Consider the following 27144-nt stretch of genomic DNA (forward strand, 5'->3'; position numbering starts at 1 on the left):
CCAAGGGATATCAATACATATTCATTCGTGCTTTTGGCATTCGTGAATTACCTACGATAACGGAGACTCCAAATAAGCATCTAGTCAGAGTGCGAATAGAGGACACTGCAACACGTATAACGTGATCCGTCACATTTGGAAATCACTGCGAAACAAAAGGTATAGTAGACCGCTTTCCCTTTCGTCAACCACGTGGACTAGCCTACTTACTCAAGTGACTAAAAGCAATCATGATTAAGTCAGACTCCTACTATGTAGGCCTACTATATCCTACAAGTGAAGTGAAAGTTCAGTCATCTTTATTTATTTATTTTTGAGTAGTTCAAAACTTGGTTATTAAAAACTTACATTATGTTTTTGATGTAGAGCAGGTCCGGATATCATCGCATTCTTGTATATAGCCCGGCCCCTATTCCCGAAACCACCAAGGATCAATAGCTGCTAATGTGTGCTTAATGTAGAACCGAATATCCTGCTACAAATCTTACGGATATATTCTAATATTTTTCTGCATCCAATGTCATTTTCATTTGCACGCGGCCGCCCGCAAAGCCAAATATTGTTGTTTATTGGGAAATAGCGCACTGAGCGCACTGTGCAATTCAAAACTAACTAGAAAAAGTGCCCCTCGGGGCACAGGTCTCCACCAGGGCAGGTCGGGTTGTGGCCTCCTGGTGGCGCTATAATAGGCCAATGTGAAAAGGGTGCCATTTCTTCATACGCCTTTGATGGCAATTGGATGATTTGAGGCATTTTGTTCCAAAAATGTGTTTTGCAAAAATCAACCTGTTGGTTCAAGGTTCAAGTTTATTTAGTGTCCCCGAAGGGCAAATTGGGTTGCAGCATAGACGTACATTAAACAATGAGACAAGTACACATAAACAACAGTTCACATAGCAGATCATTTTTTGTGGTTTTTTGGTGGCGCTATAACAGGCCAATATGAAAAGGGTGGGATATATTCCTCAGCCTAGTAAGAAAATGTGTGAAAGATTTCACGTAAGTTGCATGCTGCGTTCATGATTTGAGGCTTTTGTTCAAAACGGGGCAATCTTGCAAACTGTGAAAGCCAATTATAGCCAATTAGGATGGAATATGAAATATCGGACACATCCGACTTGAGGACATGACCACAGAGATACTGTGTAACGATTTGGACAGAATCTGGAGGAGTAATATCCAAAAATGTGTTTTACAAAAGTCGGCCTCCTGGTGGAGCTATAAAAGGCAGATGCGGAAAATGCAGGTCAAAGGTTTGTCCTTGGCCTCTAGGGAGTGTGCATGCAACGTTTCACGCAGTTTTAGGTAAAAAATGTGAAAAGCTGCCTCATGGTGGCGCTATAACAGGCCGTTCTGGAAAATGTGGGGCAGTGGTTTATCGTTGGCATCCAGGGAGTGTGTGCGCAAAGTTTGGCATCGACCGGGTTAACGGTGCCGGATATTAGCTGGTAACAGACGGACGGACACACACACGGACGGAGTGCAAAACATACTCTCTCCCCATGCCTTCGGCCTGGTGGAGACAATAAGCGAGTGCGCTCCGGTGAGGTATTTCCGAACGCGCCCATATCTCATCCTCTCTGGTATTCCCCCCTCTTTCTCTCTCTCTCTCTCTCTCTCTCTCACTCTCTCTCTCCCCCTGTGTGTGTGTGTGTGTGTGTGTGTGTGTGTGTGTGTGTGTGTGTGTGTGTGTGTGTGTGTGTGTGCGTGTGCGTGTGCGTGTGCGCGTGTGCGTGCGCCAGACAGTGGAATGCTAGGTTCCACAGAATCTGCAAAACAAGTAATGAACAACCTTCATAGAGGTGTACAATTTAAAATGTGTTATGCATGGTTATTATCATTAGGTTACTAATTCCTATGTTTCTATGCAGATGGTGAAGCTGTATCTTGTTGCTGTTCTCTGTGCGTGCTCTATTGCAGCTTCTGGTAAGGGCGCTTCGATCCTGTGAAGCTGAAGGTGTGGCAAAAAATTGTGAAAATGTTTAAACATTTATGAAAAAGTTTGACTCTTGTCTTGAGAACCACTGAGCTAACCACCTTTATATATAATAGCCTACAGTATGAAGTCAAAATATATGACAATTGGTGTTTTCCATGTGAATTTCAGAAACCTTCACAGTTGTGGTCCCCGGAGCCCCAGTCATAATGCCTCTCGGGCACACAGCCCATTTACCATGCTGGCTCACCCCAGCAAAGGACGCAGAGGGCCTGGAGGTACGCTGGTATCGTGGTGACCAGTTCGACTCCCCTATGTTGTTTTACAGGGAGAGAAAACTTGTGCCAGGGTCCCAGAAGGGTCGTGCCTCATTTGGCTTGCGAGACGCTAAGTCAGACGGGCTGAGGGCAGGTGATGTGTCCCTGAAACTGGTAAATGCCACGCTGGAGGATGCAGGGGTGTACACCTGTTATGTGAGCAGTGATCAGAGCTATGACAAAGCCAATGTCAATCTCAATGTGACGGGTAAGTCGATTTAAAGATAGTAGGTCAACACCAGCATTATTAAACAGGTTATTATAAATCACCTTTGGACATCTCTCCCCCATATTGAATACAAGTTTCCATTCATCAAGATTCAAGACTTTATTGTCAATGTCAAAATTATATCATATGGTCAATTTCCATACAACAACAAACATAAAACCTAAGTAGAAATGTGTAGACATACGTTCATACATATATTCACATGTCATATACTGTACATACACATGCTAAATTTAATTGTCATTTCAACAACGTATAGTATAGTAATAATCCTTTCTTGCTCTATGATTGTTCCTTGTTTGTAGCAATGGGCACCTCTCCTCTCCTGTCAGTAATGTGGAAAGGAGATGGCTCCGGGAATGTGAGCTGTGAATCTGAAGGCTGGTATCCAAAGCCTACGTTGCAGTGGTCCAATCAGGATCAGACTCTGGATGCAAAAGGCATAGTCCATAGAATTGACACCAGTGGTCTGGTGTCTGTTCACAGCTGGATACTCCTCTCCACTCCTTCCAGGGTCACTTGCTCTGTAGCCTTGTCTAAAGAGGAGGAGAGGCAGGGAATTATGGACCTGCAAATGCACCCAGGTGAATTGGAGAATGTGTTTTTTGAGGCTGCTGAGTACACCTGTGTACTGTTCAAGTATGCGTGAAATATGTTGTAATTTGCAATAAACAGTAGTTTTGTTCTATTCAGGGACTGGAGGTTCGACCACTGGATGGAAGGTAGTGTTTATCCTGACCCTCTTGGCTTTTCTAGTCAGTATGGCCATACTAGCTGTGAAGCACTTCAACTCCAATAGAGGTAAGACTGTTGATTGATTTGGATTGAAATATGCACCATGACATGATAATACCATTGATCAACTTCTATGTTTGCATGTTGGGGTTTAGAGAAGAGATCCTATGATCCTATGATCCTAAGATCCTATGATCCTGAAAACGGTAGGGATATTTTATTTTTTATTAAAAATAATGATATATACTGTATTGTATCTGGGAAATGTGTCTACAAAGCTTTTAAGAGTGCTGCATAGATTTAAATTTGAGTTGTTTTCTCTCTTACAGGTACGGCTCAAGAACATACAGCTCTTAAGAGTGTATTAATATGTAAGTATAGTTATGTGAGTAATGTCAAGTTAGCCTACATTCTATAACAGTATAGTGTGCGTAATACTGTGTATGTGTCTAATAGTTAATAATCTGTGCTTTATATAGAGGGTAACTGTGTGCATGCATAAAGTGAGTGCCAAATCGAGTGGCAAAGTGAGTGCCAGAGTGAGTTTAATGCAATCAGATAGGACCTTTCTGTTTAGTTGTATGGGCTGTCAAGGCCAAAAAGTAGTTTTTTGACACTCAGTAGGCGTTCCCGCATAACTTCAGAGTATGATGATGATGTCACACACATACCCTCTATTTCAGGAACTAACAATGGTAGAGAGACATACACAGTCATTCTATCATTCTAATAATTCTTATGATATTATGTGTATTATCAGCCATTTGATTTATACAACAACAAACTAGTTCTAACAGTAGGCTACTTAGCTTGTTTTCAGAAAGGCTACAGCTGCTGGAAAATTGTTAATATTATCTGTCTGCACTCTGCAAAGCTCTTTAGAGTTCAGTGTAGATTTTACTTTTGTTTTCTCTCTTACAGACACTCCATACCTGAACATACAACAGGTCACCACACATCAAGGTAATTTGTTCAGTAATTGCTGGCATATTTTACATCAATTCAGTTGTGCTTGAAATGTACTGTAATTCTGCAAACTGTTAATAAATATTTCAATCAATCAGTCAGTCAATCAATCAATCAATCAATCAATCAATACTATTAAAGCTACACCCCAGGTCTTAGTTTAGTGAATACAACATTATTTTAACCAATCTGTATGGTAGAGTATGTTATATCAATCTAAGTAGCACAACTGCAAAGGTTGCGGAGGTGGTCTACCTACTCTTCCATTGAGAAAGTTAGACCCTTTTGTCTAGCAGACACAACGGTTGACAATGTCAATAATTTGAAGCAGATGGTGCACATCATCATCACATAATTGCAATTACCTCTCTTCACTGAGAGAGGGAGATGATAAAACATAAAATCTACAGATGGTAGCTTTAATTATTGCACTAGTTTTGGACGTGGTTTATTCTTTTCACCCTAACGTTCCTGTCTCTTTTCAACAGTGAATGTCACACTTGTCGACACAGGCAATGAATATCTCAAAATAAGAGCTGGAGTGATTGTGAAAGATAATGCAGATCTAAAGGATCTCCTTCCCGGTGAGGAGGTTACTCTGCTGACATCTATACATGGAACACCTGGCTTCTCTTCTGGTCAGCAGGGCTACTGGGAGGTTTGTTTGGTTATGGAAAATACAGATGTCAAGAAATCCTGGTGGATAGGTGTGGCAAATGTCAGCGTGGCACGTGTCAAACCAATGCTAGACAATGTCCCACTCCAGAGCGTTCCCTCTGCCTCTGATGGCTTCCTGTTCTTATCCTCAAAGGGAGATGAAATCTCGGTTAACACACAACCTGCAACAGTACTTCCTGTCACATCTAGGCCAGAGATACTTGGTGTATACTTGAACTACGACATGGGAGAGCTTTCCTTTTATGATGTCAAATCCCAAACACATATCGTCACACTAGTAACTAATTTCACAGAAGAAGTTGTTCCTTTTTTCAATCCTGGGAAAGGTGACATTTCCCCACTGAGAATTGTACATCAAAATAAGACTGAAGGAACAGGATCAGAGGCTGAACCTCTTTTTAGTCAGGGAATATTATCAGAATAATGTCAAATCTGGGAATACATTTCTTACCAAGAATTTTCTTTACCAAGGTTTCTACTAAGTACAAACATATCACACATTGTTTTCTATTCAACCACCCTAGGGGAATGTTTGACAGCTGCTGAAAGTTGGGGTACATCAACAACCATTATAAGGCAAAATTTCATCATGCTTTAAGTAGAATGTGACATGTCAAACTAGGGGGTTTTCATGATTCTGAATCCATTCCGAACATTAGTTTTGCACGAAAAACACTCCTTGGGCTAAAAACGGCCATAGCCGTCATCACAAATGTGATGAGGTCAGCACATTTAGGCACATTTGGGCAAGTGGCTATGGCCAAACTAGGGGGTCTATGGCCAGACTAGGGGGTTTTCATGATTCTGAACACATAACAAGCATTAGTTTAGAAAAAATACTCCTTGGGCTAAATTTGGCCATAGCCACTTTCCATGTGCTGACTTCATTTGGGAGGTCAGCACATTTGTGATGACGGCTATGGCTGTTTTTTAGCCCAAGGAGTGTTTTTCGTGCAAAACTAATGCTTGGAATGGATTCAGAATCATGAAACCCCTCTATTTTGACATGTCACATGCTACTTACAGCATAATGAAATTTAGAACATTTTGCCTTATAATGGTTGTTGATGGTACTCCAACTTTCAGCAGCTGTCAAAAATTCCCCTAGGGTGGTTGAATAGAAACCAATGTGGGATATGTTAGTAGTAATTCTTGGTAGGACATTTATTCCCAGATGACTATTAAACCTGCTGGTCTTACAGACCTGAGTTGGACGTTTTTCTGTCTACACCAAATGTCTTTGCCAAAAATAGCCGATCTACAAGCTCACAACTTCAGTGCAGGTACAGATGCACAATTTCTTGACTGACTAAACTTCTGGCAATAATATTTGTCGGATTTCATGTGAATTGTTCCGTATTTTAAACATCTGTAATGATCTCTAAACAGGTACATAGGTAAACCTTGAGTGTCTGTATTCTAATCTAGGTCACAACGCCAAACTCATAAATAAGCAAGCAAGTTGTGGTCCAGCAAAAGCTCTGCTGGTCCAAGCCATAGTTAGGTCCAAGCGGCTCAAAGTCAGCAGCTGTGCCTGTGCTCGGCTGGAGAGCTCACAGGTAGGCAGGAAAAGTATAGACACTCAATGCTCATGTCTGGCAGCTGTCTGATTTTTAACTTCTTATAACTTAGTTTTTCACTGCCATTGTACTTCCATTGATGTATGCAGCTCTATACAATAGTCACTCTGCTTCTGTCCATCTGGTGTCGAGTGTGCACGCATATTATGGGCTCCCATTTTCGTCACCGCTAAACCCCTTATCCCTAAACTTCTTTGCCTTTTTTACTATTTTGCAAAACATTTTTTTTAATGTCAATGTAATTGATATGTTATTTTTTCAAATACGTAAAGGGAAAAAACATTTACTAAAAGCTATGAACCTGACATCTGTTGATAGTTGTGTTTCCTTGGTCAAAGGGGGACCCGTCAAGGCAGTCATACAAGGTTGGGAACCACGGTCAGCGATTCCTAGTCTGAATATTGTCAGCAAGGGCTTAATTAGTTCATTGTTTTGTCTACATGCTGTAAGCCAGCTCTTAACTAGTATTTCTTATGGTTTTGTTTTTAACATATATCAAGTATGTACTGTAAGTGAACAATTGTGAATAACAAAAACCCAAATTGTGAGTGGACTTTGCATTTGTCATCAGCTATAATAAACTGCGATCAATAATCTTGAGATTTTCTGCATTTATTCATGATTTCTATTTTCTTTGTCATTCTGTGTTCACAATGTAAAACTTCACTTTACAACCTGTTTAAGAAAACACGGCAAAATGTCATACACTTTAATAAGTACAGGTAGTATTTACAGTATATACACCATAGCACAAGACCGACTCTGTAACAACTACTGTATACGTTTCATTGATTAGTAAGTATTTACACTGAATAATAAGACCATATGTTGATTCTGAAGTAAAAGAATACAAAAAATACATGATAAACAAATTCAAGTATGCGTGCTTTAATACATACAAGTTTAACTACGATTGTGGTACAGAGGTATGCAGGAACCACTTCACAGGTGCATCATGGTCCAATACTTTGAAGAATACACTTGAATACACTTGTCAGTTCATTTATTATGATAGCCATGTGTTGGTGGCACGACGCCAGTCAAATATCAAACACAAACTGTACAGTTCAGAGGTGTCTCAGTCCGTAAGACGGGTAGGCTAACTCTACAGGGGGTTTTAAGCATCACAACCATTGGTTTCTTCCTCCATACTGTAGCTTTACACATTTATGTTTGGTCATCAGCCTTTCAGTGGAGAAACAACAGTTAAGAGTCTTCGCCACGTCCCGGCCCACACTCCCACTTTCTGTTAAGTCCAAGTCCAACCGCTTTACAAAACAACAACAAGGAAAACAGTCATAGACGACATCACAGACCCGTTATTCCTCAATCCGAGCATCCCGCCTGTGACAAATCTCACACAACCACGGTGGCCGGATCGATAGCATGCCTAGTTCCACATACTGCATCCATGAATACAAAAAAGTCACTTGTAGAAAAAAAATAAAAATGTATGTTTGTACAATTCGGTAATGAGTTGCCATCTTCCATTTCGTTCGCTCACCTCCGTCCGTCTAGGAGGCGCTCTCCCTTCTCCCCTGCTTCTTCAGCAGTTGGATGCGGTTGTGGACGTAGAACTTGATAGACCGCCAGTCACGATGGTTGCTGACCAGCAGGGGGCAGAGTTCCAGGCATCGCTCGCAGTCGGCCTTGGCGGGGACTCGCAGCTCCACAAGGTTCCTCTTCAGGTGGGTTTCCACAGCAACGCGCTCTGCCTCCGACCAGGGGCGCTTCAGCACACCGCGCTTCCCTGGAGGACAAGGAGAGGAGTGGTGGAACGTTAGCCGAAACACTACAACGGTCGGATGTACAAGTACAACTAGTATGTCTGCTGGTTTTCTGGTACGTACGGTGTACATTTGATTTATTTGTATTCACCTAGTACAGAAGGTCATTGTCGGTGCATATTCACATGACAGACATTTTTGTGAATATGGCCGACACTTGAGAGCCTGCGTGGGAGATGTAGAATACTGTATTGTATGTGCTCTGCAGTTCTCGCCCTGATGAAGACCTTAACTGGTCGAAACATGTTGGCCTTACATTTGTGTTCGGATCTCCTCTTCCTTTTTAACTGTATGTGCTCTATTGAAATACTAGGAAGCTGAATTTATACAGCACATTTCATACAAATGAAAGTCAATGTGCTTCACAAAACAATAAAATATAATATATGCATATACGGTACAAACCAAAAAAGTGTAAATAGTGACTTACTGAAAACCTGCAGCCCCGATAAATCGCATGCATGTTAAGATGCTTTGAATTGAGAGCTGACTCGAGCACTGCTACTTACGTTTGTAAGTAAGTAGGTCGGGATGTTTATTGGCGATATCAGCCGAGAACACGCAAGTCTATCCCTATTACAATGCGCTAAACCCATGGAAGATGGATTGCTAAGGTGATGTGCCACACCCAACAGCTCCTAGTACTTCCCACAATCAATCAGTGCTTCTCATACGCAGAGTTGGTGGTGCCTGTGGTCCAAAGTTGAGAGCTCTACCACAGGGGTTCTCAAACGTTTTTAATGTGACGACCCCATCTTAAAGGACCACTTCACCACTTTTCAACCTGTCTTCATATAATTGGTCCTCACTAATAATCATGATAAAATGGCATGATTTTTTTCTACTCAGTCTGTGTCTCATAGGAGGGCTGTGGGCAGTTCAGAAACCGTCTTCCAGTGACATCATCATTAGGCAGATTTCTTTTTAAACAATTTTTTTTTACAAAAATGTTTAGATTTTCATTATCGTGAGAACGATGGCTTCCATTTTTGCATTGCAACTTTTCAGGACTAGAAAGACTGCAGTTTCTATTAGCTTGTATTCCCCATCGATGATGTCAATGGAAGACGGTTTCTGAACTGCCCACAGCCCTCCTATGAGACACAGACTGAGTAGGAAAGAATGGTGGTGTTTTATCATGAACATTAGTCAGGACCAATTTTAGGAAGAGAAGTTGAAAAGTGGTGAAGTGGTCCTTTAAGGTGGAACATTTATGGCGACCCTACACTTTAATTCATAGGGCAATTTCAAAGTGGAAATAAAGAATACGTATGGGTCAGAATCATCGATTAATCGTTAATAGGATCAATTAATCGATTAATCGTTAATATTTTCATTACTTTTACCCTAATAAAGAATATTGTAGGAGCCATAAGGTGATTTGTATGCCTAGTCTAATGTGCTATTATGATTGACGTCGTAAGGTATGTCACTTTAATGGGCACTGCACAGGTGGTGGGCGTGTTCACTGGGGCTGGGCCGCTGCCACTCTAACTTTCATGGCGTTTACCTGTCACTTGGAGTGAGGGAAGTTGAACAGAGAGAGGAGGTGAGCGTGGGAGATGGACATTTTATCACCTTTACATCCACGTTTATAGGCATAGTTAAAGCCTGGGAACTGTTGAACCTTTTTATGTGTGGTGATCAAAAAAATGGTCAAACTTACGGCTGGAGTGGACCTGAATTCATTCCGTGCGCGTCATACAAAGTGTCTCTTTAATTCTCATGTTTAGCTCCTCGCGGCGGCCTTTTAAAACGGCCGCAATAAATATTTTAAAATAAACGCATACATTGTTGGCCTTATATGCAAATATGTATTAGAAAATGAACATAAAGCAGTGATTCCTGCAGATTTGTAAGCCTATCTTATCAATGAAACGAATAAATAATATTGTAGCGCAGCACCAAAACACTGCCTCTCTCTCCCCCCCACCTCCCCGCCCCTCCCCCCCACACCCCCATGCGAGACAGTTCGCACAGTTTCGTGACACCTTGTTGCCTCCTGGTCTACTGAAAAGAAAACGGGGGTCGACTCCAGCTCGGAGCACTAAAACGCTACAATATATCACTACAAAGCAACGGAAGTGTTAATCAATCACTAATCATCATACGTTTCTTATACAGCTCTTAAATTATTTTTTTGGTTTGCCCACCATGTGTTTTTCCTTCATCCCGGCCAAGCAGCTGTAGCTACAGGTCCAGTTTTGTGTCTGACTGAGAGTAGCCCGTTGACGTCGCAAACCGTGAAATAAACGCTGTTTGTTAACTAAGATTGCAGATTGGCTTATTTTCGTTGCTTTGGACTCTTCCAGGCAGCGCCAATTTTGCTATTTTTACTCTGAGAGGGTAAAAAAAGCCAAATGGATCTGCAAAAACACGCAAAACACCACCTTCCTGCGACCACCCTTTGGGTCACTCATGTCCCATAGTTTGAAAATCATGCTCTACCAACTGACACCAGACATAACAACCGGACACCAGACATAACAAACTAGTATGGTTGTTTCTTGTAAGTGCATGTGAGCTCCTAGAGTGCATGGGACATACATTAAAAGACAACATTAATTTTGTTAACCTGATTTGGGTTGAACCCGTCTCTTATGGACCACTGGTGGAGTGGTGGATGAAGCGGCGGGACCCCTCTTCCTCCGTGGTGGGCGGCCTGGTCCCTTCTTTTTCACCACCACCACCTTCGCTTTCTCCTTAACCTCCTCCTTCTCTCCGTCCACCTCTGAGTCATCTGAGAAGGACTCTCCAGAGTTGCCCGACATCACTGCAGGACAGCCATAACAACAAGTGAAGTTCAGATCAAACTGAGGTGACTTTTAACAAATGCTACAAAACAAGCTCACTCTGTGATATTGCATTGGATCTCAGTCAACAGATTTATTTCACAGCTTGTGAAAAGTTGCATTTAAATCATGTAAGTGACAGTGACATAAAACGCTGCACGCACACAGAAGCAATACACCCGACTATGGCAATTCATTTGATAAAGCCCCCCTCCAGAAAATTTCACTTCCCACTCAAGATGCACTTTTTTATACAATACTGTCTTTAAAACAGAGATGCAACATTGCATCTTACCATCCAGCTCTAGACAGATGTGCTGCAGACTCATGCCTCTGAAAAGCACACCCTCTTTTTCTCCATAGAGCACCACGCGGCCCACACGACCCATCAGTGACGGGTCCCGGCCCACAGTGGAGCAGTTCTGCGTAACATGGTACTCGCGCTCCAGGAACTCCTCCAGGCGCTTGGCGGCGGCGGCGCCCGGCGGTCCCTGGCCCTCCCCCTCCTCCAGAAGCAGCAGCTGGGTCAAGATGGCCACCTGGCGACGGACCCTCGTCGCCGTCAGCCCCCCAGGGTTCTTGGCGCCACTGGTCCGTGCCAAATTGCGTAGCAGGTCGGTGCCCCGAAGCGGTGTGGCGGGTGAGTGGTAGGGCCGGGAGAAGACGTAGGGGCTTTCTGGGTCCACGCCCACGTTGGGGCTGGTCTGGAGAAGCAATTCCAGGCAGGACTCGCAGTGAGGTGGCAAAATGAGGGGCTGGAGGCGCCCGCGCTTGCCCAGAAGCCCAGCCCGGGGGAGGTGGCAGAGGACCTGGCGCTCAAAGGGCGAGAGGAGAGCCTCCAAACCGGTCGGGGAGCTGGTAGTGGAGTTCGCCGGTGCCGTGGTGCGGTTGCGGTAGTCCTGGATAGAGAGCTTGGCTACCTCGCACTCGCGGTGACGATTGTACAGGATGAGCAAGGAGAGGCTGGAGTGGCAGAGCAGCCGCCACGCCTCCGCAGAATGGGGGGAGCGAGTCAAGGAGAGGAAGGCAGAGTGCTGCTGGTGGCGGAGGTAGAGTACCAAACAGGAGAGAGAGGACAGAAGAGGCGACGTGTGATGTCGTTGAGCGCTGCAGATAAAGGTGGGAGAGAGAGAGAGAGAGAGAGAGAGAGAGAGAGAGAAGACTTTATTCAAAATGAGCATTACAGAAGGACATTATCCACGATTCCAGTCGGCAACAGGCGACAATTAGTGTAAATAATATCGTCAGGTATACCTGATGAAGGCCCCTGAGGCCGAAATGTTTTCCACTCTGTTGTCAATAAATTGTTTTGGGAGCTTTTAAAACGGTGTGCGGATCTCCTTCTTAGTTATTCTTTTGGATCCTGCACCCGTCGAAATTTGTGGATGTGCGTGCACCTCTTGGCCAAATAGATAATCTTCTCATAGTGAACCCACCATAGTGAAATCAATGTAAGGTTAGATGTGGACAGATAAATAAGACAACGGTTTAGCATTTATGAAACCAGGCAGGAAGTTCTTTTCCCATTCTTATTTGAATGCTCTGTTTTCACACATTTAGACTTTTGAATGAAACGCTTCTCTTGCATAAGGCATATGTTGTCTTAAACATGTCTTAACCCATTTTGGGCGGGAACCCCTTTTGGTGTTAGCATTATGTTATGCTTTAGCTATTGAAAAATAGCAGATCTACAAGCTCATAGCGCGCCACCGAGTGGCGCGCTACGAGCTTGTAGGTCTGCTATTTTTGAAAAATCGAAGAACGACTGACATAGAAACATAGCTTTTTCAGAAAACTGTCAGGATGTAGAAGACATTTTAGAATCTGATCTCAGGTCAAAATGGGTTAAACATATGTATGAATATACCTTCTACAATAAAAGAGCTCCCGTTCTATGAATGAGCTCCTGTTCCCTGTTCGAAAGGTAATATGACTGTCTGCCTCCAAATAAAACATTCTTTTTCACTTTAGTTTATAATGAACTAGATTACGTTTTAAATGCAACCATCACGGATTCAAAATGATTATAGCATTTCCATCTGCACCTGCAACAATTGATTGCACAGGACGTTCTATCAGTATGCGGTTATACACAAATCTTCTGGTCTGTCACAACTTAACCCATTCTGACCTGAGATCAGATTCTAAAAATGTCTTCTACATCCTGAGTTTTCTGAAAAAGCTATGTTTCTATGTCAGTCGTTCTTCGATTTTTCAAAAATAGCAGACCTACAAGCTCGTAGCGCGCCACTCGGTGGCGCGCTATGAGCTTGTAGATCTGCTATTTTTCAATAGCTAAAACATAACATAATGCTAACACCAAAAGGGGTTCCCGCCCAAAATGGGTTAAGATCCAAGGCCAGCCTTACTTGCCGACGCCTGATCTAGAAGTAAGCGATAATAGACCTTATGCAGACCGCGGCCATCTTACCATTAAGTTAATGGAAGGGTGGCAACTAGCGGCAATTTATTATTATTATTTATTATTAATTATTAAACGACGTCAAACACACCAACATTGCAGCTGTACGAAAACCTTGAATTATCCTCAATCTGCAAAGTGTTTATTTCATAAAAATCTACAGTACAGACATGTTATGAGCTACTTTCTGTCAAAAAAATAACTTGCAGGTGATTATTTTGTGTTGGAGTTTGGAAGTGCTTTGAAAGTTTCTCAGTGTGAGGTTGGATATCACTCAGCGGCCCATGCGTACCACCCGTTTTGAATTTGCACGTAATGCAGGAGAGCAGCAGGACGTTGCTTTACTTAGAAAAATAATCACCTGCAAGGAATTTCGTGACAGAAAGTAGCTCATAGCATGTCTATGGTGGATTTTCATGAAACAAACACTTTGCAGATATTCAAGCTTTCGGTAGAGCTGCAATGTTGGTGAGTTTGACGTCGTTAAACTCACCAACATACAATCAGATAGGACCTTTCTGTTTGAATGTGTGTGCTGACCACGGTCTGATTAAGGTCTATGCTCCACATACTTTCACAGATTGTAAACTGAGGGACGGTGCACACCCAGTGACTTTGTAAGGTTCTGAACAAAAGCGGTCAAGTCATTAAAAGAGAGTGTCACAAATTGCTCTGCTGAGGGTTACTCTGTGGTAAATAAATGGTATCGGAGCAATTCATGAGTGTGCTGCTCTCTTTTCTTTTAACTTTAATTTGAGGAAAACCGCAAAAAAAAGAGCTGTGTTGTCTTGGCAACACTTTCTAGTCTAACAAATAGCTGATAGAGTTTGCATGTAACCATAACAACGATAATAAACAGTTTAATATGAGCACTGATTAAACTGTTTACCAGGACTATGTTTGAGGTGTCCTGATATCAATATTAACTATTTTTTTCCAGGTATGTATATATACGGACGTCAACGCTAGGTGCGTCATATCCCAGGTCTGTATATATACATACCCCAACGTATACTCCGTCTATATAATGGTTGTGGCCTACGGAAGCTTTTAACATTGGTCCGGTTCCTATAGCAACGCCCCAACTATGGGATTGCAAATATAATCATAGTGCAAACCAGTTGAAAGGAGGATTTTCAAACCTCCATAAGTCGGACTCCAGGATCGCTGTCCTTGGTGGATTTTCTGCCATCCACATTTCAGATTTAGTTTGTGCCTTTGTACCGCGACGCTGCCGCATGTAAAAGCTTCTGACGAAAGGTAAACAATGTGTGCTTGTTCCAATGTGTAGCGAGTGTATGTAGCGAGTGTGTAGGGGGGGCGAGCAAACTCTGTCTTTTAAAGTGAACGCGTATGCTGGCACTGGGAACTGGGGTTTTATGCTGCTAGCGGTAGAGATAGAGTTAATAAGACACCTGACAGCCAATCTGAAACATGTATTTTCCTGTGGCTTTGGTATAAAAACCCAACATAGAATGTCAAATTATTATTATTTTCCAGCCTACTTTACGATCTCGCCGTTCTTCTCCTCAGGAGCATCGTCCTCCCCTTCTGCACTCAACTCCAGCTCTTCCTCTGGGTCCACGTCCGGCTCAGGGGTTGGAGGAGGAACCAGCTCTTCTTTACTCTTGGAGCACTCCTCCACCTTTTGCTGCTGCTCCTCCTGCTTCTCCCTCTTCAACCTACGACCCCTCCTGAGCGTGGGTGGTGGAGGAGGGGGCGACGGACTCTTCACCCGCGGCGCCACGGGTGCCGTGTGCCGCTTTGATGCAGTCGGGGACAGGCACGGCTTCTTGGCGGCGGGCGGCTGAGCCGAGGGTGGCGGGGAGAGATTTAGAGAGAACGACACGGCACCAGGGTTCGAACGTGTTACCGGCGCCTCTCGCTCCCTGGAGAAGAGAGGGGCCGGGGCCGGGTTGGAGGAGGACGAGGGCTGAGGGACGGCGAAGGAGTGACTGTGAGCGGTAGTAGAAGAAGTGGAGGAGGGCGAGGGGTGGGGGTGCGAAGCGCCGCCGTTGGAGGAGTTGTGGGTGTGGAGGTGCGCCAGCTCCATCGCCGTTCTGACCTCAGGCTGGTTGGCATGGTGCTTCTCCAGGTGGCGTGCCAGTGAACGGTAGTGGCGCCCGCAGTATGGGCAGTGCTGCCGCCGGCTCACTGTGGCCCCACCGGAGCTGCCAATATTGATGTTGATGTTGTTGTTAATGTTGGTCGTCGGGGGTGCCAGGGCACTAGCCGGAGGCTGAGACTGCGATCTAGCGGCGGGCGCAACAGCTGTTGGGCGGGAAAAGGAAGAGCACGGGCGCCCGGGTCCCCTGGAGGAAGCAGCTGTTGTCTTCTTCTTTGAAGTGACAGCAGCTGCTATCTTGCGTTTCTTGCGGCGCCGAAGCATCCGGCCCCTCATCTCTTCCATATCCTCCTCTTCATCATCATCGTCGTCATCGTCGTCCTCCTCCTCTTCGTCCTCCTCGCGGTCTGAGTCGCTGGGTTCGGAGTGGGTGAGTGGGGAGGAGGAGGGGGACAGCGACCAGGAGGGTGTGAGGTAATCAGAGACAGAGAGTGACAAAGGATGTGGGCCAGCCTCTTCCTCCTTGTAAGGAAGCAGATTGCAAAGAAGAATAGACCCAGTTAGCACCATAGACATATATATAAAAAAAAATCTTTGGCCATGTGTGTCCAGCATAAGGAGGAAGTCAAGTGCGGCACGTGGCTCAAGTCTACTGGCCAATCACAGCGTGTCGTTTCCGGGACTTATCGATACAATCTTTATTTTATGCTTTATTGGCATGAGAAAACAAACATTTACATTGCCTTTACAGGTCTGATTGGCCTACTGAATGTCCGCTATGCTTCCGCAAAAGCTTGCCTCCTCTCGAGATACACACGCCCCAGAGCCTCTATGGTTAGCACCACCTACAAACTTTCCACTAGGCTATTGTTGGCCCGGCCACCGTGGCAGGCAAGATTATATATAGCTTATATCTTATCGGCCAAAGAATAAATGTATCAGCCAAGATTTTATAAACGTCACGTGCGTGTTTGCAGATTTGTGCATGTGCAGTAAAGTAATGATCCGTTGGGTGGTTTACTGAGTAAACCACCCAACGGATCATTACACATCATTCAACATTATCACAGAATAAAAGTCAGGAGTAGGGTTGGGTCGAGACGATATGCCGTTTCAGAGATGTCAGAGAGATGTCAGAGATGTCGTATATATCGTGATACACTGAAGGCACATTCTATGATTTGCAGTTCTATACTTTAATTTATACTTTTTTAGAACAATGTCTAAATGGTCTGTTACTCCTTTTCCTTTTAGTTTTTCGTACCTTGTAGGACAATGTAGGTGGTTGTACTGTTAAGTGACTTGAAAAATAACCCTAAAAACCAACATGAAAAAGATAATAATTGTAATATTGTGTATCGTGACACTGTTGGGGTTTTACGTATTGTTCACGTTAATACACAGTAACCTACATCAGCTTGTTTTGTTTTATACTGTTACGTTAATAACATAGCATTTCCCAGCAGGCCACTGTGGCCATTTAACGGTCAATTAAAATGTTCATTGGTCAATGGACGATTTATACCGGCTAACGGAAAACCTTGCTTACAGACTACAGTACATCCTATACGTATGCACAATTTAGGCATTTATCAGACAATCTTATCCAGAGCGACTTAGAAAGTGAAAGATGGCATGACCCCATCAATAGTGTACGGCAAACGGTAAATGGTGAGTGCTAAGAAAACAATTAATTGTAAAAATGTGACCAGAATATGTGCTAGATTGATCTAAAACAACATAACATCTGGATGAAATACCTAGCATCTATCTAAATATAGGCGCAAGGAAATAAGGATTTCACAATGCAGTGGAAGATGGGGAGTGAGTCTGCATTCCTGATGTACATATTAAGCCACATTTTAAACAAAAAAGTGGTTCTGAAAAGAGTAAAAAATATATATATATATATATATAGGCACCACACCATGGCATTTTCTCCCCAGTCTGTCAGGCTGTAGTCCACGGTGATCTCCTCCCCTTTGGCGATGTCACGGATCGCTATGACAACCAGTCGTACCTGGCTCCCACAATGCACCTCTCTGATCCGACAGTTGGGTGGCGGGTGGAAGAGCACAGGCCCTCTGACACCGCTGGCCCCCTCCTCACCCAGCTCCGGCACACTGAGAAATAAACACCAAGCTTAGCTCATAATTCATCCTCACTGTCCAAACAGTGATTTCGTCGACTAAAACTAAGACGAAAAATGTTCGTCGACTACCTTTTTTAACTGACGAAAACTGAATGGAAAATAAATGAAAACTAAGCTATGATGACTAAAACTAAGACTAAATATACTGACAATTTCGTCAACAAATAAAAACTAGACTAAAATGTTAGGAAGGGACTATAGTGGACAAGAGATCCAGTATAAGTCATTTTACACTTGGTTGCGTGCTGAAAATAGCCGATCTACAAGCTCACAAAGCGTCCCGCTGCAACGCATTGTGAGCTTGGAAATCAGCTATTTTCAGCAAGTGTAAAAACAGTCATTACGACGGCAGTCGACTAAATCAACTGTAAATTTATTCGACTAAAATCTTATGATATTTAGTCGACTAAAACTAGACTAACGCTAAAACATTCCAGGTGACTAAAATGTGACTGAAACTGAATTAAAACTATTGAAGAGAAACTATGACTAAAACTAAAATCAAAATTTGCTGCCGAAAACAACACTGTTTCCAAACTGCCATGGTGGCAGTCAGTCAACAGGGTCCAATAGAGTTTGTGACGGCTTCCTTACCAGAGTTGGGAAGGGTCGGCCAGATAGTAAGGACTACCGGGTGGAGGTAGACGATCTTCTGCACCCTCTGGGTACTGGCCATCACCTTGTCAAGGTTGTAACAGGTTAAAACTTGTACATACTGCATTACATTTGAACATTATGCTTGCTTGTCATGAGATTCAGATTACATTAATATATCAAGATTGAGGAAGAACTCCTCAATGTTGTTCCTCCACTCAATTGTTTAATATCAAGGTTCTTTTAGGGTATATTTGTACACATGTTTAACTGCGATATTTAGTATTTTTCATCAAATACTTCAACAGTACTGCAGGGATGACTATTGGTACTTTCATAGTCAGGTAATTCAGAATTGAAAAACATCACTTTACTGTAATGTGATATCTAGTCTCCTATCACACAATATCGATAAAATATTGATATACAGTAGAGGTGTAACGATATAGTAAATGTATTGAAAAATCTATTTTAATTTCAAGAATTGAAGTATATCAAAATGTAAACAGCAACATCGACTTTGTATCGTATCATTTTGCAATGCAAATGCAATTTTAAGAAGAAAAAAGAAAAGGGTATTTAATTACTTTTCCATTCAATATCGCTACACTCGGTCTATCTATAAATGTGTGTATTCTCTGTGTTCCTGTCAAGGTACATTACGCGTTTGTCCATACAGTATGTGTTCAAATGTAATGTCTATGTATTTGCCAGATAATCACTGTGTTTACTTATGTTTCTCACAGATTTAATTTCTTTGCTAAATAGTTACTGTATCGATTTTAAATCATTGAATCGTATCGCCATAATGAACCAATATCGTTACACCCCACACTAGTATTGCCTGCCCAGCCCTAGCAGAAGAAATGTGTGTGTATGTATGTGTATTTGAATGCGTGTGTCTTAATACCAGGACTGTAGCTGTGTTCTGACATACTCTCCTCCTCTTCATCCTCTGTAACATAAGCTCGGTCACACACCTTCACAGGTGTTCCTTTCCTTTTTCTCCCACACACACGCCTACAAAAACACAAGATGTCATTCAGCACAATGTGTTTTTACAGTTTTCCTCTGTTGCTTTCAGATCCATTTCTTGAATCATCCTTAACATCTGGCAAAACTATAATTGATTTCTCAAAGCAATTCATAGAAACAGCACCACACAATGGATTACCTGCAAAAGCCTGCAACTTGTTCGCCAAAAAAATCCTTTTATCTCTCAAAAGTATATATATTTATGTGTCATTGTTTTACCAACAAGATAGTCAAAATGCTTAGGCCTATTATAGTGTTCTCTGTAAGTCTTTTCTAATGTAAACTGGCTAAGGTTTTGATGACACTGGTTGAAAATGCACTGCACAGTGGAAAATGCCTTGCACTTTTTCTGTACGGCATATATCAATTTCAGTACAAACAAAGTTAAACATTACTGTATGTGGGAGATTGATTGCAATTCGACAGAATTAAATTAATATCTATGCTTTTAGTGTTTGCACAGTAATGTGTTGACAGACCCTGTCATTGCAATACAGAAATGAAAAAGACAACTCTTTTACATCTCTACTTCGCACAACGGGAGGGAAAAAACCCCCTCCTTAACCCTTTAGTCAGAACCGTACATGGAGCGCTGTATGGGGAAGAGTGCAGTATTTCTACACCGCCTAAGATTCCCGATTGTGGGGTTCACAGATTCTCATCCACATCACATCCACATGAACAGATATCTTCCCAGGCAATTGCAATCCCTTGATGAGATGCACCTCTAGTTGGTGTAATGCCGTGGTTCTCAAAGTGGGGCCAGGGCAGGGACCCTCAAAGTACCTTGCAGGGGTTCCAAATTGACCATTAGAGGTCTGTAACTCTGAGAGTCAGTGTACAAATTGAATTGAACCAAATGGACCGTTACTGGTCTGGTCCATCTGGTTCCATGTGTACAGTCTCAGAGTTATGGTTGTCCTTGAAATTAATACATTTGAGAACCACTGCTGGTGACCAGTGGTTCTCAAACGTATTAGACCAGGTCACATTCCCCTTCAGTTGTGATTATTATTAAGATTCACTACTCAACAATTTGAGGCTCATTTACCAAAAAGGGCTAATAGTAAACATGCACGACAAGTTATGAAAACAGCTTCAAAAACATTTTGCATGCGATAGCTAATGCAACACATCAGTATAGAATATAGATGCCTTGCGGCTTGCGGGGTAAGACTGCTCAACAGAGAACAGTAGTACATATTGATCAAAGTTCATTATACATTGCTTATAAGCAATTGATAATGAAGGAAACTGCAGACAATTGTACCTAATCATTTGCATGAATGTTTCAAGGCAATTTGTTCAAAAGAATGGCGAATTGATTTGTGTTTTAGGGTCAGACAAAACCAAACCCAATTGACCATAGCATGAAACCAGAAAAACTCGACTGACCTTTTGTTAAATTGAATTATCATTATGATCTTTTTATATTGCAACAATAATGATATATTGCTGCTGTGCTACACTGACCAGTGACACCCAGTCCATACACTGGTGATGATCATGTGCAGAATCTGAGTTGTGTATACATTAAATGAATCCTCCTCAGTCAGTCATCCATTCACACACTCACTGCAGCCTCCCCTGCCAGGCAGCGAGACTGTTTTGGGAAGCAGTCATTTTAGTCCACGGTCAGCAACTTTGTTTACTGGACAACCAAACAACCAGGAGCCAACTGAAATAACCGAACAGACAGACAGACGTAGCATGTGTGTGCAGACGGGGTGCATACTTCATCAACAGCCATAGCAGAAAATGGAAATGTGAGCAGCAGATCTGACACGAGATGTATCTTTTTCCATGAGCATTGAGTGTTGAACACGCGACGTCGCTGCATTTATAACGTCTTTATTATGCTGTGCCACAGTGCTGCTGCATGGGTGCTGGACATATTATGCTAAAACCACAACTACGGTAGCCAGTTAGCTTCCCTTTAGCCATGCTATTAGATAGAATGATTTCCCTCACAACAAAACAGCACCAAAACACCAGAACAGCCACCAGTGAGGCGGTTGGGGAGAAGAGAGATGCAGACATGTCAAAACGCAGCAGCTGGTGCAGAAAAGCCACTTCATTTATTATTCAATTTTTCATTATTTAATAGCATTTCCATTCCATTCCTCCTCACGTAAAATCATGCACGCGAATAAAGACAAATGTAAAAAAATGAGGGGAAGAAAATGCTGGAACTAAACAAACGTGCACGCTCGTGGCGCGTGCGTCTGTCTGCCTGCACACTCAGCTCGCATTTATTTAACTCTGCCTCGCGTTTTCAAAGACGGAACACATCAAACGGCAGTTTTTTTTAACGTGGACGCGGGGCTTTAGACGGCTGTGGTTTCTCACCCCCGCGGCGGCGGCGGTTTGCTCCCATCCCCGTCGCTGTCGAGGGTCGGTGGCTCCCGGTAGTCAAAAGGAGACCGAACGTTCTCCGCCATTAGGGCAGCTTCCCTACCTCTCGCGCTCCTGTGAAAGCCCGGATTCATGCTTCGTCGGCGCCGCGGTGTCGCGCGCATCGAAAAACAGCAGACCCACAAGCTCGCGTCGCGTCGCGAAGTCGCCCCGCGGTGAGCTTGCAGATCTGCTGTTTTTCGGCCGCGCGACACCGCCGTGCGAGGCAGCATAGTTTAAAGTCTGTCGAGTGCACGGTGCGCATGCGCACACTCCTCGGGGGTTATAATCTATCTATTGGTATAAAATGGGGTACATTTATAATAAAGAATTATGACTGTAAAAAAAGGGCAACAATCTGTGTGCCTTGGATTTCAAAGGCACGCACGCTCATAGGAACTGTGTGCATTTGAAGTCACGACGTTTTTACCGTGTTTTTTCTCTTGCTAGTTGAAGGAGTGAATTCAGTCGACGCTTTGTGGATATGACAGTTTTAATCTTCACCAATCACCGCACATCCAATCAATCTACAGAGAGATAATGATTCACATGAATGTAAAATGTGGCATTAAAAAAAATCTAAACCAGTAGGTCTATCAAGTCACAGCACATTCATCCCAGCATTCTATCTATGTAGTGTTAGATAAATATAGATATATTTTAATTTTACATATCAGTGGGGTTTTGGTGCAGAGTATGTGACACAGTTTTGGCTACAGATCTACTGCTACTGTGCAATATTAATGTAACAGGTGAATTGTGATTAAACTATATAGCAGCACATTCAAGTATCTGAATACACAAAACAACCTCCAGTAACGTAGATGGGTGATGATCACAGTTTGTAACAAACCTAAACCTGTTAGTCTGTACATGAAAACATGCTACATATTGGGTTTGAGTTGGAATTACTTGGAATATATGCAGTACAATTAAAGCTGCACGATAAACCAGCTTCATCTGCCATGACTACAGATTCAGCTGCATTTAAGTGAAGTCACAGTTTATCAGTCATGTATTATATGCCCACTCTTTTTTTGGTACGTAGCAGTTAGTTTAGTGTTAGTAACAGCAGGTTTTGAACAACCTTACAACATTTTAACTATAAGGCCCTTCATATTTCACACCAACAATATGCCATCACAGATTAAAGCAATTTAAATAAAAATAAATATAATGTATATGAAACAAAAAACAACAATGTTTCAACCAGTCTCAGTCAGTCAGCCACAGCACAAAGTACACCAGCCTTTATACGACCAAACATTTGCACACGCTGTTCTTTTTCAAAAGAATAGCCGACTGTGGCAAACTACAGGTCATTTTAACACTTGCTAGGGAAATGCCAATGTCTGGGCAAAGCTAACTTGCAGACTTTGTTAAAAGGGGGCTTAGTCATGAAATTAGTTGAGCAGTACTTCCAGCATTCACAGAGTATATTCAATTCATAACATTGATCTTTTTTAAATGCATGTACTACTGTAAGACAAAGCTGGCTGTGTTAGGTTTTTGAGGCAGTCCATCGATGGTGTTGAATACACAGCAGTTAGACTTCTCCCGTCCCTGCCTTTTGTGTGTGTAAAACATGAAGGGTCTGCGAGGCATGGTCGGCCCAGTGGATCAGCTCCAGCAGCACTCGATGGGTCCACATTTTAATGGCAAAAGACCCCATCATACCGTCAACTTCCTGAAAGTAAAAAATGGGCTTTGGTAAACAGACAAGCAATCTTATGAGTGAAAGCATAACATAGGGTGTCCCTCCAGTGTGGCTATAGTGAGTTCTGTTATAACACTGGAAAACCATCAATGTAGGCCTACTGTTATAAAGAAAAATCACACCTGTGTGAACTGAGTGGTGCAACTACACATTTATTGTTATAGTTTTTTTAGATCACTCTGACGTGATGTCGGTGATGTCAGTGACGTCACATACTAACCATAGCAACCATGCTCACCCGTACAGGCACAAACACACACGGGTACTAACAAAGCCAGTTGTTGGAGTGGTTTGCACCACTCAAAAACAACGATGAGGAGATAAAACTGTTAATTATCTTTAAGAGTTAATTTAATGTCTCACCCTATCATCCCCTTTCTCTATTCAAAACAAGGAATCCTTACAAACAATAAGAAGCCAAAAGACTGTTTTGATAATAATTCATAGTAATTATTATTTCATCATTGGGCATATTAAGTAACTGTTCTTATACTTTATGCTGAGACCAGAGTGTACTGCATAGGAATCTGTATGCACGCTATCCCTGTCCTTTGGGTCACCAAAGGACAATGCCAAGGTCTAATATAATATTACAGTTGATTTTAATTAAACCCATTCTTCAACTGTGGGAGCTTCTAAACCACATACTTGTATATGCTATACAAGCTAGCTAAAGGTGTGTTGCAGCTACAGTACAACTACATCTATACCTCGTTGCACTGGTGATCCGGGGTGATTTCTACAGTTGTGCCATCCGTCTCCACCAAAACCCTGGTGCTATGGAGTAAGTGTTCCAGCCGGGACCGGACATTCTTCCTCAGAGTTTCGTACTCTCCCTCCAGCTCGCCCATCTCCTCCTCTTCCTTCAGGATGAGACAGTGAAGCAGTCCGAGACACTGACGCAGAGCCGAGTGAAGGAGCTGCACCTGCTCCTCTATGCGGGGCTCCTGCGTGTCTGGGGATAGGGACACAATGCGGCCCTCCTCTGGGGTGTGGTCTGACAAGAAACTCTCCTTCTCCTTCTGAAATGGGACGGCAGAGGAGATAAAAGAAAACATGAGATGAAGGAGAGGAGTATACTACTATAGCCTATATTGGGCTGATTCATAGCACGGGAACCAATGCTATGACCAACCACATCCAATGGCCTTTCACTTATATCCTTAATTTAGCCACATATCAATTATGAATAAGAGACTAAGCATTCATGATATTGATGATATGGATTATTTAAGAGAAGTTCAAGGTGTCCTCACTGTCCTGTGATGTAGAAACGCTTCTGGCTGGAAAATCAATTACACTCTTTCCATTAGGGTGAAACGCTGAAAGCCCCTCGGGAAGTGGGAGGTGATCTTATGGTAAATGAGTTATGCACTGCAGTATCATCACTCCATCTACTACAGTAGGCTACATAGAAAACAGCGAACACTTGCGATGCAAAGTGGACAGTGTATGCCAAAGTAGCATAACGGCTTTCGTAGCAGACACACCTCTTGCAACATGCGTCGCGTTTTAGTTTTATATAGCCGATCTGCGAGAGACAACAAGCTACAGTGCTACAGAGCTCTTTACAAAAAAGACAAGCGCATGCACTAGGCAGGCCTGCTCTGGAATGTAACGGGACAGGGTATCCATCACAGCCAGGGGAAAACAAACAGTTAGGTTATTTAAAAAAAAATGCTATAGAGTAGGCCTATATAGCCTGTAGACAGGGTCAACACATTGGTATACTCACATAAAGGTCAAGAAGACGAGTACATTCATCAAGTAATAATCTGGCCAAATCCACAGCTCTTCCCGTTTGTGTGCGGCTGGGGACAAGCATGTCTAGCACGTCTATCGTTATGCGCTGCTCTCGTTCTGCCATTAGTGCTGGAGCCTGGCTCTGGCTAGGTGCTGTCTGTCTGTGTGTGTGTATGTGCACGGTAAGCCGCGGTGAGAGTGAGTTGGATGGAACAAGAAAGTGATTCTCCCTCCGCGGCATGAATTTAGAAAATCCGGTAATTTTGGTCTATACACACGTCAATCGGGTCTTTTCAAAAGTCAAAATTTGCCCGCTCGCGGTGCCTTCCCCTCGCGTTGTCAATGAAACATCATGAAACATGTCCTGTCGTTGTTGACAAGCAACGCAACGCACGGGGCAGTGGGATTTAATTGGTTCCGCAAGCCTAGCTGGGAGAGGGGCGGGTTTAGGGGACGCACAGCACAGGACATTTAACGTCACAGTGTGGCCAACCCCCATTCCCATTCAAATGATTTACTAGTGAGATCTTTTTATACCCTTAGTATGTTAAACAGGCAAAAATAAATGTCATCTGTAGGCTACGTGTTGATGTTATTTAGACAATACCATCATCATTTGTATGTTTTTATTCATGAATGCATAATGCATTGCCACCCAAGACTTTGATATAAAAGTTGTAGGTATTCCACTGAAATAGAAAAGCTTACTCTAAGTATTTGATGCATTGTTTTTGATTAACAAAAACAATGCATAATAACAATTAAATGCATAAAAATGTTTATTTTATTTGGAAAAAGCAGTGCAGTATAGAAAGCATTTATCTTAGACATAGACAAGGACATAGGCTTTGATGAATTGAACAAGGTGGACCCTCTTGTAAACAAGTGTAATGCTTAATTGGGTCGTCCACTCACAGTTAACAGTCTTTGTATTGAGTTTGTGCTTGAAATGTTCTGTAATTCTGCAAACTGTTAATAAATATTTCAATCAATCAATCAAAGGCCTAAGTGCATTTCCCAGATTTTTCTTCCCCCCCCCCCCCCCCTTTTCCCTCCCTCGTCCCCCGGTCCCATGTCATCCCCCCTCCAAGTGACTCCATCTCCAATGTCTCTGTATAGTCCTCACTTTCTTCAGATGGCCCGGGTTACATATGGCATCAATACAACAATGATTAACATATTTCAATGTATGTTGATCATATGTGTGTAGCCTATTGGTGCATATGAATTGCTAAATTAACTTAATTCAATTAAGATAATAAAAATGGTGTAATCAAAGGTCCAACACTTAAAACTGGTCATTACAATGGCATTTAATGTTTGTGTTAGGACAAAGTTTGTGTTTACAATACATGCACTAAAAGCTGGACATAGGAGGGGCTAGCGCCCTTCAAAAAAGGATATACAGTACTTACAGTAGGCTATACATACTAACTTTCAAACAGAGATAGTGAAGGTCTCTTCTATAGAGAGAAAGTGAAACGTCTGCCTGTTGTTCACTCTCATGAAAGTACATACAACTATTAAGGAAGACTCCTTAGAGTCTCCTGACTCTATTTTATTAGTCTCTGTCTAAGGCTATAGACAGAGACTAATAAAATAGTATTTATATTAATTGAACATGCTCATAAAGTGCTCTGTGCTCAAAGTGAGGGCCAGGGGTGCACCCCTCACTTTGCATTGGATAGATAGCATTCTTCATCTGGGGGATCAGACAATCAGATATTAGAAACGACAAAATAATTTGCCGGACAGATATTATTGCTGGCGGGCCAGTTCAGCCCATGGGCCACCAGTTGCCCATGGAACGGACTGGCCCCCTCCTACATCTCTGACCTCCTATCATATCCCTCCTCCATTAGGACCCTCAGGTCAGCAGACAGACGACTCCTAGAAATTCCAGCGACAAAGAAGAGGCTCAGGGGCAACCGTGCCTTTGCTGTCGCAGCTCCTATACATTATGGAACAGCAATCCTCTTGCTGTCAGGTCTGCCCCCTATAT

The 27144-nt window shown here is 42.8% G+C and overlaps 3 protein-coding genes across 3 annotated transcripts; 1 reads left to right on the top strand and 2 right to left on the bottom strand.

Annotated features, from left to right (window-relative positions):
- Window positions 1-3131, top strand: LOC306913846 (butyrophilin subfamily 2 member A2-like; the record flags this gene model as incomplete). The annotated part of the gene is made up of 4 exons (XM_079490656.1): window positions 1-159; window positions 1872-1926; window positions 2108-2461; window positions 2788-3131. The coding sequence occupies exons 2-4, from the start codon at window positions 1872-1874 to the stop codon at window positions 3129-3131; spliced, it is 753 nt and encodes a 250-aa protein (XP_079346782.1). The 5' UTR covers window positions 1-159.
- Window positions 3132-7313: 4182 nt separating this feature from the next.
- Window positions 7314-21746, bottom strand: LOC306914162 (uncharacterized protein). Its single transcript, XM_079491106.1, has 8 exons — window positions 21638-21746; window positions 19164-19273; window positions 18254-18338; window positions 17435-17630; window positions 14948-16029; window positions 11316-12127; window positions 10804-11001; window positions 7314-8191 (listed from the first exon to the last, which is right to left on the bottom strand). Exons 1-8 carry the CDS (start codon window positions 21727-21729, stop codon window positions 7956-7958), a joined length of 2811 nt encoding a protein of 936 aa, XP_079347232.1. The 5' UTR covers window positions 21730-21746; the 3' UTR covers window positions 7314-7955.
- A 1089-nt stretch (window positions 21747-22835) lies between these two features.
- Window positions 22836-25570, bottom strand: LOC306914041 (uncharacterized protein). Its single transcript, XM_079490929.1, has 3 exons — window positions 25135-25570; window positions 24110-24421; window positions 22836-23369 (listed from the first exon to the last, which is right to left on the bottom strand). The coding sequence occupies exons 1-3, from the start codon at window positions 25381-25383 to the stop codon at window positions 23229-23231; spliced, it is 702 nt and encodes a 233-aa protein (XP_079347055.1). The 5' UTR covers window positions 25384-25570; the 3' UTR covers window positions 22836-23228.
- Window positions 25571-27144: the final 1574 nt, after the last annotated feature.

Source organism: Electrona antarctica, assembly GCF_951216825.1.
Source record: "Electrona antarctica genome assembly, chromosome: 21".
Classification (NCBI taxonomy): Eukaryota; Metazoa; Chordata; class Actinopteri; order Myctophiformes; family Myctophidae; genus Electrona; species Electrona antarctica.

Excerpts from the sequence above, each read along its gene's own strand:
- LOC306914041 (XM_079490929.1), bottom strand. The coding sequence starts at position 25,383 with ATGCCGCGGAGGGAGAATCACTTTCTTGTTCCATCCAACTCACTCTCA. Across the intron at positions 24,422-25,134 it reads CTCGTCTTCTTGACCTTTAT|AAGGAGAAGGAGAGTTTCTT; the intron begins GTGAGTATACCA and ends GTCCCATTTCAG. Across the intron at positions 23,370-24,109 it reads CGGATCACCAGTGCAACGAG|GAAGTTGACGGTATGATGGG; the intron begins GTATAGATGTAG and ends TTTTACTTTCAG.
- LOC306914162 (XM_079491106.1), bottom strand. The coding sequence starts at position 21,729 with ATGGCGGAGAACGTTCGGTCTCCTTTTGACTACCGGGAGCCACCGACC. Across the intron at positions 18,339-19,163 it reads AGAACACAGCTACAGTCCTG|GTGATGGCCAGTACCCAGAG; the intron begins GTATTAAGACAC and ends AACCTTGACAAG. Across the intron at positions 16,030-17,434 it reads ACTGGGGAGAAAATGCCATG|GAGGAAGAGGCTGGCCCACA; the intron begins GTGTGGTGCCTA and ends CTTCCTTACAAG.